The sequence below is a fragment of the Chiloscyllium plagiosum genome, chromosome 44, assembly GCF_004010195.1.
Source record: "Chiloscyllium plagiosum isolate BGI_BamShark_2017 chromosome 44, ASM401019v2, whole genome shotgun sequence".
Classification (NCBI taxonomy): Eukaryota; Metazoa; Chordata; class Chondrichthyes; order Orectolobiformes; family Hemiscylliidae; genus Chiloscyllium; species Chiloscyllium plagiosum.
Window position 1 is genome coordinate 15,115,119 of NC_057753.1, and position 13,420 is coordinate 15,128,538.

Genomic DNA, 13,420 nt, shown 5'->3' on the forward strand with positions numbered 1-13,420 from the left:
TCATTAGCGTAATGGTAAGCACAAGTTAACATAGGGTTGTTGAAGTGAATATCGGACAATTAAATTCATGTGAAGCCATTCATAATTTTGGCCTTCGAGGACCCAGCAATACTATTGAAGAAAGTTTACAAACTATTTCAAACAATTAAACTTCACTCCTTCCAACAAATGCTTCAGCAAGCATTTCCAGTTCACAATACCTCGTCGTCTTACATGTGTCGTCATGGTCATTTGTTCCACCATCGTATTGTGAACCTAACATTAAGTCAGAATGCGATCCTTTTCGTTGCATTACATTGCACGTTGCTTTGAATTTATCTTGCTTAATATCAATGTATTTTTTGAAATAGTGTTCAGTTGTCCGAATCAATATGATTCCAATGCATGCCACACCTCTTGTTCGAGAATTTAACATTTCTGCCCACCATTCTTCCGACGATCAGCTAATGCAATCAGTTTCTTTTTCTTCACCTGCCTTGTTCAAGCAAATCATATTCTCGTGTACGTTTATCTGCGCCACCACCATATTTCAACGAAAGCCACAATTGGTTAAATATACCCTTGTCGAAAATACTTGCATCTTCAAAAGTAGTGCATCTTCAATTCCCTAAGGACCATGGCACAGTTTGTGAATTACGTGTTACACATACTTTTACACAATGCTTTTCTATTGGCCTAACGATCACTGGGCAGCAATCACCATAAAGTCTCTGCTTCTGCACTATTTAACACTACTTACAAGTTTAGGTTTAAGTTGCATTGCTCATTGCTCTGCAAAATATTTTACAAACTTCAAGCAGCTCAGCTTTTAAAGCACGAGGCTTTTCTTCCTATGTGTGCGTATTCAAAATCTCAATCGAGAAAAATTGAATGTATGTTTCACGTCATTTTCCCGACTGCTAAACTGTAACCCCTCACACTTCTTTGCATTAAGTTCCATCTGTTATTTGTCTATCCGTTCTGCTATCCTTTGCATTCCCCACTAAAATTAGCAGCTCCAATAATTAATGGTTTGAACACATCAAACTCTAATATCGTGAACTACTGTTCAAATGTTGCTTTGCATCTTAAATGCAGAGTTGAGAAAGACCATGTCCCATGTTTAAAAAAAACACAAATGCACAGCTTTTTATTGATGTCCTTAAAATAACATGTAATTTTCCAAGACCTCTTTCTTTCGATTTTTGACGAGTTTTCACAATTTATTTACTTACCTTTCTTGAATAAATTTAATTGTTTGAAGCGAAATTACGTAACACAAGAGGCGTAAGGGAACACAAGCTTAAAGCATCGTATCTGCATGCTGAGAAAAGATGACAGTGGATTCGATTGGACAATAAATTATCGACTCTGGGGCAGTTGCATATTAGATCCAGCATCTGATGGACTGGTCTGGGTTTTGTCAACTGGATGCTCTGCATCTGTTACCACAAAATGCCTTTCAACATTTTAGATATCTCATTTGTCTCAAGCTAATAAATTCCTTTGTTGCCAACTTTTTATTAAATTTTCTTCATAAAGTAAATATTGATACCTATGCCATCCTATTCACACTGTGCTGCAGCATCCCTCACGGGCATTTCTCAGCTCAGTTGGCTGAATGGCTGGATTGAGATGCGATAGCATTGGTGCATTAACCCCACAGTCTGAGGTTGCCATGAATGTCTGAATCTGCTCGCCCCTCACCTGTCGAATGGTGACCATCAGGTTAAATCACTCTCCGTCTGCTCTCTCTGAATAGAGTGTCGCCACATGATAATTAGAGCTATGGTGACTTAACCTTCACTGAATCATACTAAATGCCAATCTCCCGTCGCGAGCATACATGAACAAATGCAGCACAAACGCAACTTAACCCGAGATTGTTACAAGTGCGCCTGTGCATTCTCATTGCTTACAGTATCTTGGATACTCCATAAAACATCATAATCACTATTTTAGGAAAACCCTTTCGTTCTGATTTTTCCAGCAGTTTCATGAAGCAAACGCAAATTTGAAGAAATTGTATCTGTGATGTCTGTCTGCTGAACTCTGATGGATAAGGCACTGCTGAAAAATGTGATGGTGGAAAAACACAGCAGGCCAGGCAGCATCCGAGGAGCGGGAGAATCAACGTTTCGGGCATAAGCCCTTCTTCCTGAAGAAAGGCTTATGCCTGAAACGTCGATTCGCCTGCTCCTCGGATGCTGCCTGGTCTGCTGTGTTTTTCCAGCATCACATTTTTCAACTCTGGTCTCCAGCAACTGCAGTCCTCACTTTCTCCTCCTGGATAAGGCACTATTTACTTTCTCGTTTGTATCTTGCACCAGTGCCTGTCATAACAGTGATTTGCAAACACCTGTACTTGTATTTGCTCTAAAACAGGAAACCATGGACCCCGGTTGGTTGGTGGGGAGAACAGGTGCTCTGGGCGAGTGGAGGTCCTGCATGGAGAGCAATGGGGAACGCTGTGTGGTGATTACTTTGGCATACGAACCGCCAGAGTGGTCTGTGAACACCTTCAATGTGGGACTGTCAGGTCGATCCCCAGAGATGATCGATTTGGGAGGGGAGCCGGAACACTGTGGATGGAGAAGTATAATTGCCGTGGAAACGCGAGACGATTGTGGGACTGTCCAATCTCACAGGGGGAGAGGGTCAACTGTTCCCAGGGAAATGTCGCCAATGTCATCTGCTCGGGTGTGTCTGGTAAGTCTGGCAGATGTCCTCCGTGAAGGAAAATGATTGTCCAGATGGGTTTTTTGGACAATTGATGTTGGTTTCCACGTCACCGTTACTTAGAATACACTTCATGCCGAGATTATTCACTTACTTTGAACACCATCAGCGGTCATTCCGAAATGTAAAAATAAAAAGACAATCTTTCTAAACGTCACATTGCATCGTTTTATTAAACAAAGTGCCATGTTTACTTGGCACAACGATGTTCTGTGGTATGACAGTGGTTTTTTCGACCTTAATGTGTCTTAAATCCACACTTTTTTCCGAAATTCTGAAGCTTTCACAAATACCATCTGAGACGACAAGCAATTATCGTCATCTTTGCATGTATCTAGACCATCCTTCAAACGTCAAATCTCTCTCCCTCTCCAAAGATGTTTCCAGACTCATTGGATTCCTCGAGAACATTCTATGACTGCTTCTGAGGTGGTGAGGGAATCCGAGTGACAAATGCTCTGACACATTGCAGCATTTTGGGGGAAGTTTGCAACATCGGAACAGACATGACAAAAACAAAGAAGTTGAGATCATTACGTGGAATTCTCACTAATGTTTCCTGCGGCAAAATATAGCCAGTCTGCAGTGATATATTGGGAATAATCAGTGGGCTTTTCAATTCTCTGCTTCTGAATTTCATTGCATCACTTCCCACCAACCATAATGGAACTTTCACTGGCCATTTCACTTCCCCATCACTTCAGATTAACGGGATTTGCTTCTCCAGACCTTTCCCAGTTGTTTGGAAGGGAATGGTGATGACAATAACTGCAACTTTCTGCAAATCTGTTGGAGACGCCATCAGGAATGATTTTTTAACATCATAAATTTTCCTTTGATTGATATTTCTCGAATGTACCTTATGCACTTTAATGACTGTTCTAAATTAATCTCATGTTTCAGATGAAAGTTGGTCACCAAGACTGGTAAATGGGAGAAACCGCTGTGATGGCCAAGTTGAGGTTTACTACAATGGAAGTTGGGGCAGAGTGCAGGACTCCCTGTGGGATCTGAATGCTGCTCATGTTGTGTGCAGACAGCTGGGTTGCGGTTATGCCTTAGAAACGCATAACTCTTCATACTACGCGGTGAGTGATGAACGTCCGTGCGTGCATAGTATCCAGTGTCATGGACAGGAATCACAGCTCCGGGATTGCAGCATTTCCAACCCTTTGAGCTCGTCTGTCACTGACAGCGGTGCCGTTGGCATCCTCTGTTCAGGTGAGAAGATGCTTCACAGATAAATGATTGATTGAATATTAATGCTGTCAGATATTCTGTTTCAGGATTTTATTCCATCTCACAAGAAAACGTACAGCTCGCTTTACCTGATTCAGTATACTACGCTGCATTGAACTAAGCAGGGAGTGGGTATTGCAATTATAATCATCTGGGTTATTGTCCAACAGAACATATCCAGTTAAGGCTGTCAGATGGAGGAACCCGTTGTGCTGGTCGATTGGAAATTTACTACAAAGGGACATGGGGATCAGTTTGTGATGACTCCTGGGATGTGAGAGACGCTGAAGTGGTTTGTAAACAACTGGATTGTGGAGGTGCACTGGAAAGGGCACTTCCTTCCTCCTGCGGACCGGGCACAGGGCCAGTTTGGTTGAAAGATGTGAACTGTTCTGGAAACGAATCATTTCTCTGGGAATGCCCTTCAGCACCATTCGGTCAGCAAGACGACTGTTCTCATAAAGAGGACGTAAGAATAATGTGCTCAGGTGAGAACACTCTCAATGTTGTTCGTGACATACTATGTTATCAACAAAGCTTCATGTGAATGTTTGTATAGTGAATTAGGGAGTATTTACAGCAGTGACGGCAATTGAATGCCTATGCTGCACCGAGTTCAGTGTTTACTGTGGAGAAGGACATGAAAGATATAGAATGTGGAGAAATGGATGATGACATTTTGAAAAATGTTCATTTTACAGTGGAGGAGAAACTGAATGTTTTGAATCATATAAAAATGGAGAAATCACCAAGACCTGATCAGGTGTACCATAGAACTCTGTGAGAAGCTAGGGGTGTGATTGCTGGACCCCTTGCTGAGATATTCTATATCATTGACAGTCATAGGTGAGGTGCTGGAAGACTGGAGGTTGGCTACCGTGGTGCCACTATTTAAGAAAGGTGGAAAGGAAAAGCCAGAGAACTAGAGACCGGTGAGCCTGATGTTGGTACTCGGCAAGATGTTGGAGGGAATCCTGAGGAACGGGATTTACATGTATTTGGAAAGGCAAGAATTCATTAGGGATAGTTAGCATGGCTTTGTGCATGGTAATTGATGTCTCACGAAATTGATTGAGTTTGTTGAAGAAGTAACAAAGAGGATTGCTGAGGGCAAAGCGGTAGACGTGATCTTTATCGATTTATGTAAGGTGTTCGACAAGGTTTACCATGGGTGGTTCATTAGCCAGGTTAGATCTCATAAAGTACAAGGAGAACTAGCCATTTGGATGCAGAACTGGCTCGAAGGTAGAAGACAGAGGGTTGTGGTGGAATGTTGCTTTTCAAATTGGAGGCCTGTGACCAGCGATGTGCCATAAGGATCGGTGTTGGGTCCACTAACTTGTGTCATTTACAAAAATGGTTTGGATATGTACATAAGAGGTATAGTTAGCAAGTTTGCAGATGACACCAAAATTGAGTTGTAGTGGACAGCAGAGCAGGTTGCTTCAGATTACAATGGGATCTTGATCAGATTTGCCAATGGGCTGCAGATTGGCAGCTGGATTTTAATTCAGATAAATGTGAGCTTCTGTATTTTGGAAAAACAAATCAAACATGACTTATACAGTTTGTGGTAAGATCCTGGTGAGTGTTGCGAAACAAAGAAACCTTAGAGTGTTGGTTCACAGTTCCTTGAAAAAAAAAGTCACACGTAGATAGGATAGAGAGGAAGACGTTTGGTATGAATTCCTTTATTTGGTCAGTGCATTGACTATAGAGTTGGGAGGCCATATTGCGACTGCACATGACATTGGTTCGGCCACGTTTGGAATATTGCATTTAATTTTTATCTCCTACCTATGGTAGGATGTGTAAAAGTTGGAAGAGTTCAGAAAAGATTAACAAGGATGTTGTCAAAGTTGAAAGAATGAGCTTTCGAGAGGGGAATAATAGTTTCCGTCTGCTTTCTCTGAAGCGTTCGACGATGAAGAGTGACCTTATAAAGGATTTTTAAAATCATGAGGGGCATGGATGGGATTTTCCCTGGGGTTAGGAAGTCCAGTTTAGGGTGACGGGGAAAGATATAAAAGGAACCCAAAGGACAACTTTTTCACACAGATACATGAATGAAATGCGCTGCCAAAGGAAGTAATGGAGGCTGGTGTAATTGCAGCATTTAAAATAAATCAGGATGGGTATATGAATAGGAAAGTTTTCGAGGGATATGGCCGAGTTTTGGCAAATGGGACTAGATTAGATGAGAATAACAGATTACCATAGACGAGTTGGACAGAAGGTCTGTTTCTATGCTGGACATCTCTGTGACTCTCGGACTGGATTCGTAATATACAGTATTTCCATGCATATAGTTCTCCATTTAATATGTCATCATAAGGTTCAAATGTGTTATTGATGGGCCATGGTCAATAATCTGGGTGAAGTGAATATTTTCCAGAATGTCTGAAAGTATTTAGATGTAAAAGATTATTACTTATGATCTCAAGTTTTGTACCCAACGGCTGGAAATTTCATTCCCTTCTGTGTCTCTCGGTCTCTCTGAGGCTAAAACTCCGAAGGAATCCTTATTGCAACGAGTGTCTGTTCTCTTCCTAATTTCTGTCAGATTTCACCACATTACATTTAACGGAATTAAAGTGGGCGGCACGGTGTTTAGCATTGCTGCCTCACAGCACCAGAGACCCGGATTCAATTCCCGCCTCAGGCCACTCTCTGTGTGGAGTTTGCACATTTTCCCCGTGTCTGCGTGGGTTTCCTCTGGGTCCTCTGGTTTCTTCCCACAATCCAAAGATGTGCAGGTCAGGTGAATTAGCCATGTTAAATTGCCCGTAGTGTGAGGTGATGGGGGAAATGCAGGGGAATGGGTCTGAGTGGATTGCACTTCGGCGGGTCGGTGTGGACTTGTTGGGCCGAAGTGCCTGTTTCCACACTGTAAGTAATCTAAATCTAAAATTTCATCACACATTGAACACCCATACTGCCCATTTATTACGATGTATTTGTCTTTTTCCTGATCTTCCTGAACCGTAACCACACTCCATAATTTGTTGCCAATCAGAACGTTTGGAATTGGCTTGGGTTAGCAAATCCAAATTGTTTCCTGCAATATTACATAGCCACGAGACCTGCCCGAGTTTCAGCAGATCACTTCCCCTCTTCTGCAAATCTGACAACCTACTTCGGCCACAGACTTTCGGTTTACTGTCAATTTCTTATCTCCACAATTTTACATAATCAATCGTTTCAAGATTCTACTAGCACATTGTTAAACGTCTTTTCAAATTCCACGAACAATGCATCTTCTGCCTTGCTTCTAGTTTATTTGTCCTCGTGTACTATGTTAATTTATGACACTTGAGTTGTATATTAGAGTCATTGTCACGTACGGATGACATAAACTATCTGTCAATATGGCTATCTGTTATTATAAAACAGAACACAAGGAGATGCGGCTGGTGAATGGAAAGCATCGGTGTGAGGGGAGAGTGGAAGTGTTCTACAATGAGGCCTGGGGGACGGTGTGCTCGGAAAGTCTGGACTTCCACGATGGGGAAGTGATTTGTAAACAATTGCAGTGCGGTGCTCTCCAGTCCATTGATTATTACACTCAGTTATTCGGAGCAGGAACGGGACCTATTTGGCTCGATGACGTGGAGTGCCTGTCACACGAGCCGACCCTGTGGCAATGTAAGAGAAATCCGTGGGGTCAACACAACTGCGAACACAGGGAAGATGCTGGTGTCGTTTGTTCAGGTAACGCAACAAATCCCAAACTTCAGATGTCATTTCAAACACCGAGTTGCAGTATAGTCCACATGTTTCTCCTCTTTACAGAGAACAATGTAACAAAGGAGCAGTCCCTCAGTTCAAATTCCTGCCATCAGCAATCAGGTAGGTCCTCATGAATGTGTCAACTCTCGGAATGGCGTTTCTGCTTTGTCATGCTTTCAGTAATAACCAGTTCTTTATCACAGATTCGCAACACAGCGTGAGCCTGGTTGGAGGAAGCAGCAACTGTTCTGGGAGAGTGGAAATCCTGTGCGGAAAAGGCTGGGGAACGTTGTGTGGTGATTCCTGGGATACAACTGATGCCAATGTTGTCTGCAGACAGCTGGGATGTGGCTTTGCTGTTACGGCCAGAGGAGGGCCCACTGTTTCTCAGGTTAAAGGCGTTACCTGGCAGAATGATGTGAAGTGTAAGGGAAGCGAATCCTCCCTATACGACTGTCTCTCCCTGGAACAAATGCAAAGCGAGTGCAATCACAAGGAAATTGCCAGTGTGATCTGTTCTGGTAAGCATGATGCTAACTTTTCTCCAATCACTCATCATTAATTTTGCAATCTCGCGCTGGCATTTGTCCTCCTGAATAAAATATCAAATTCACGAATATTTGTATATGTCTTCCACAGGACCCGATTTGTTGCTGACATCGCCTTCGCCTCCACCTGCTGGTATTTATGATTGATAATGTCATTAATATTTGTGTTTTAAAGTTCCTGCCTAATGGCATTGATACTCATGGCATTTTCGCGATTTTAACTGTTAGGTCAGTATTTTCTGATGTGCGGACTCAATACAGTTATACAAAGCAGATGGTAACTCAGCTAAATCTTTCTGTGATCTTTTCTTGAAGGACAGGCAAGTACATCTATTTCCATACCAGTCGTCATCTGCTTAACCTTGGGATTCCTGTTAATCTGTGATTTAATCGTTGTAATGCTCGTTGTAATGCAGAGAAAATTTCAAATGAAAGGTGAGCCTCACATTTCCCGACTGAGCTAACACTACACCTCTGCTCTTTTTCCATGCTGTGTCGGAGTTGTAGATTGATGTTGCACTTTCCCATCACTTCGCTTTGATCGTGATGACTGTGAGGCCGTTTCTGGCTTTTTCTTTCCTCTTGAAACGCCTCATTTAAATTGATGCAAAGAAAGAACACTAAACTACTGCAAATCGGACTTAAAAGAAAATCAGAAATGCATTAAACATACATTGGTCTCTCAATACCTGTGGAGAGCAACAGAATTAACCTACAATACAATTTTCGTCCCAAATCATTATCAACGAGCAAGAAATGTGAAGACTGAATATCTCTTATCTTTTATTAATCTACACATGGCACTCCAGAAAAAGTTATTAACTATAACAGTGTGCCTTTAATATTATTGAAGCATTGGCCCTCTGCCGCTAATTAGTTATTCCTCAGTTAGTCTTTCTTTACAGTTCCTCACTTTCATGGTGCTGATGCCAGAATTCAAGATCAGCGAAAGGATTAAATGCACTTCTCAGTCATCATTTGACTGGGTGCCCTTGAGACACCTGTTCACATTTGATACGGATTTCAAGAATTTGTCTTCCACAGGGTGGCGATGGAGATTAACACAAATTTTGTAATATATTGTAAAGGACAAATGCTGGAGTTCACAACGGGTCAGAAAATGTCCATGCAGCTCTGCTGAAGAGTCATCTAGCTTGCTGTCTCTCCAAGGATGATATCAGACCAGCGTGATCTACAGCATTTGCTGTTCTCATTGCAGATTGCAGCATCTGCAGGAATTTGCTTCTACAAATTATATAACACTTTAGTTTCTGCATGTTTTGCATTATCTTAAATTCAAGTTACATCCAGCCATCAAAGGTGTAAACTTCTTTTCTGGCTATAAATGGCAATAAGCTTCTCCAAATTTCATGTGTCTCACGTTTTTGTATTCAACTAATATTAACAACTAGACAATTGTCTCGTTACAATATTCAAATTCGAAAAACATCGTAGCATTCGATGTTTTTTTTCAGCTCTGTCATCTTGAACATTGATGTGCAACTGCCTCACAGTCATCAAGGCTTTTTTCTTTTGTCGAGAAATAAAAAAAAGAACATTTTTCCTTATCATTGTGTTAAGCAGTTTCAGTTACAACTGTCACCATTATACCTCACACTGTGAGCTGATAATTTTTTGAATAAGTATTTGCATCTAGAAGGGGTCATTCGTGATTCGAACACAACGGACCATATACATCCCAAAAAGCAACATTTCGCACTCACTGATCAAGATAAAAAGTTTTTGTATACCGATGAGAAATGACTATTAATCATGGCCTATTCACTTGCTTGTCCAAATTGGTGCTACCCTCAATAATCTGACAATCCTGTGCGAAGACTTTGTCCGGGAATTCACTAACTACAAGTGTTTTGTTCTAACATTGCTCCAGAAATAAAGTCCCGATTGTTGCGTGAGTCCAGCTCCTAATGCTGACCTGCCTATCCCTCCTTCAACAGACCGTTACACGCGTGGCAAAGGCTCCAATCTTGATTTGTACCAAGGAATTTATGAAGAAATTGAGGACATTTCCCGTGGCAAGAAGCCCTCTGAGATACATGAAGCCGGTACTGTATGCATTTCCAATCCCGCAGTGACTCATAACTGGATAGGTTCAGCTTCCCTTTAATTTCCAGTCTTCAATGATACGTGAACAAATTGAACATGACTAGTTTTAAAAACATTATCGTCGTGTGAAAGCAGCTATCATAGGGAATGTGTCTTTGTCTGTGTTTATTGACAGACATATTTGTTGTTTTATATTTGTCATTGTCCTTAATTGCGGCAAGAAGAACATTCCAGATATTTATAATTAAATACGAACAGAATGACCATTTCCAATTAGACCCTGATTCCAAACTGAATCTATCAGGTATCTGAACCTGTGACTAATCAGTCTATTCGCCGATTCACTGAACAACAATATAATCATAGTCATTACTGTCAGTTACACATAACTCATCTTGGAAGGATACTTAACGAATTAATATGGACAGTCACCAAAGTAGCATCAGTGCAACCAGAAGTCGGTTGGCTCAATTTGTCAGCACAAATTCGAATACTTGATGCTGATTCGCCTGCCTTTGCCAGTGTCTCTGAATACAACTTGTATTCAAATAATCATCAATTGCCCACTTGAACCGGTGTAAAAGAATAATCAAAAGGGAATTTTAACTTTTACATGGTTACTTCACTGATACTGTGAGAAAGGTAGTGCTGATGAGGACCGAGTAAAATCAGATAGTCCTTAGAATTTAGGTTACCACTGGAGACTTCGATCTTCCTCTTAGGATCATGGTGATACAAGAAAGAAGGAATATTACATGATCATATTTGAAATGATTGACTATGCTTCCAACCGAGAATAATGCTGAAAAGTTATGAATCGAAGCATTCTCAAAGAATGGCATGTAACAATAAGCAAAAATGCGGAAATGACATTTAATAGATTCAACAAATGCACATTGTGTCACCGAATTAAGAACACTTAAAAGCGAATCACACGCAAAGATGTTTTTTAAAAAAATTAGATTAGATTACTTACAATATGGAAACAGGCCCTTCGGCCCAACAGGTCCACACCAACCCGCCGAAGCGCAACCCACCCAGACCCATTTCCCCACATTTACCACTTCACCGGACACTACGGGCAATTTAGCATGGCCAACTCACCTAATTTTTTTTTGGACTTTGTTTTGGTTGTTTGGAGACTGAAAGCAATCTATTCACCTTCTCACATACTTTGACCTAATTGTGGATATTGAGAATTAAGTAATTGAACACAATGTTTCCAAAAATGTTTGTCTGATGTTAGGATAAATGTTTGTTTCTAGCATGTCATTGCAGTTATATTGAAGTTGAGTAAAGTTCCGTTGAACTACTGCAATATGTGCATTGAATGCTTTTCTATAAGTGGTTGCACTGAAAATATTCCAGCGATTATTACAGAGAAGATGAAGGGATTATGCTTTCGACTTCGTTGGTCCAGTTAAGACTATAAGTGACGAATCCATAAACTAATAGACTAAGCGATTTTGGAGCCAAATCAGGACATTCGGCCACTCCAGTTCGCTTTTTATCGAACATAGCTAACAGGTTTCTCAACCCCTTTCTCCTGAATTCTCCCAGATTCCCCTTTACTCACGCAGAACCCATTTATTGCTTCGTTCCTACAGTCAAAAACATGGCAACCAGAGCTCTTTGAGTTAATGAGTTCTACAGAACCACCACCATGTGGCTGAAGAAAATTTGTCTGATTACATTTCTAATGGGTCGTGCCTTCACTTTGACATGAAACCCGACAATAACTCTCCTTTTTCGTTTTTGTAAATTTTGCTTCCTTTGATTCGCTCAATCGCTTCGAATTCTACACCAACCATAGCTTGAATGACAATAATCCGGCATCAGTAAATCTTGAGGTGAACGCCAATAGTATTTCGGGTGTGCATGCGTTCAGTTTCTATCAGTTCAATTTTGTCCTTCTCTCTCTCTCTCTCTCTCTGCGTCCAAACATAAAGATGTCAATGTTCACAAGGCTGAGAATGACTCTGCTCCCATAACTGTTACATGAGCAATGTTAATTAAAAAGAATGTTGTTGGTTTGGAGTCATCGAGACATGGCCCATTGAGTCGTGCCTAACTATTCTAATCCCATATACGATCACGTGGTTCATTGCCCTATATGGCCTGACATCGCAACAATACCACTGAGTACTTGTGAAATATTACCAGCATCTTTTGCCTCTAACACCCTGATGGTAAATGAATCCCAGATTCTCACCAAGTTCCAGGCGAAAGCAATTTTCCTCAACCCTCTAATTCTTCCTTCCCTTCCTTGAAATCGATGCACCTGATCTTTGATCTCACCTTCTGAAGAGAAAAAAAACATTACTGTCTACATATGTCCTTTGTAATTTCTCATCAACCCCTCAGTTTCCTCAGCTCGATGGAAACAAATAGGAAAATGAGGGACAAGAGCAAGCCATTCAACCACAAAAACTTGTTCTGACGTTAAGTGAGATCATGGTTGGCTGATGTGTGGTCCACATACAGATACCTGCCTTTGGCACATAGCCCTTATTGATTTTGTTGGACAAAGAATATAATGTGTCTCATATTTAGGATTGACATTGGATCTGAATCAGCTGCTTTGAGAGGAAGACAATTCCAATTCCCCCCTAGCCTTTCTTCTTCGTGATGCCTCAAGAACTACCTCTCTTAAAAGCATAGATTATGACCGTGAGATCTAGAATCTCCAGCAATTGCAGATAGTTCATCCTTATCTATTAGTTTTTTGATAGTTTTAATGCCTTCAATATTCTGCTTAGCTTTCTAATTTAGAGAGAAAGCAGACCAAATTTGCTGTTGATCTCTGCACTTGCCTCGAGCGCTGAGCTCCTTTAAACCATCCATCTCCTCGAATTCCACATTCCAGCACTAATGTTATATTCCAGCACGAATGTCATTTTCGTGCTCTTGGTGTTATGTGTTGCAATGAGTGATAATCATTCGTTTCCCTCAAGATCGAATTCTTGGTAGTTGCAAAGACATTGACACTGAATCTCAGGATGGTCAGTCACAATTGGACAGCGATCCCGATGAATCCTTCGCACTAACAAATGCTGAGAATGGTCTTTGATCACTCGGTGAGTTGAATTACAGTTACTCACATATTTACCACCGCTCTG

At 41.1% G+C, this 13,420-nt stretch overlaps 1 protein-coding gene across 1 annotated transcript in view; it reads left to right on the forward strand.

Annotated features, from left to right (window-relative positions):
• Positions 1-13,420, forward strand: part of LOC122543744 (deleted in malignant brain tumors 1 protein-like) — a 162,136-nt gene that overhangs the window by 60,909 nt on the left and 87,807 nt on the right. Inside the window, exons 18-27 of the mRNA XM_043682507.1 lie at positions 2,365-2,688; positions 3,622-3,939; positions 4,128-4,445; positions 7,351-7,668; positions 7,750-7,806; positions 7,890-8,207; positions 8,326-8,367; positions 8,550-8,669; positions 10,193-10,300; positions 13,256-13,363. Of these exons, the coding sequence (XP_043538442.1) occupies positions 2,365-2,688; positions 3,622-3,939; positions 4,128-4,445; positions 7,351-7,668; positions 7,750-7,806; positions 7,890-8,207; positions 8,326-8,367; positions 8,550-8,669; positions 10,193-10,300; positions 13,256-13,363 (2,031 nt within the window). The remainder of the gene's footprint in view (positions 1-2,364; positions 2,689-3,621; positions 3,940-4,127; positions 4,446-7,350; positions 7,669-7,749; positions 7,807-7,889; positions 8,208-8,325; positions 8,368-8,549; positions 8,670-10,192; positions 10,301-13,255; positions 13,364-13,420) is intronic.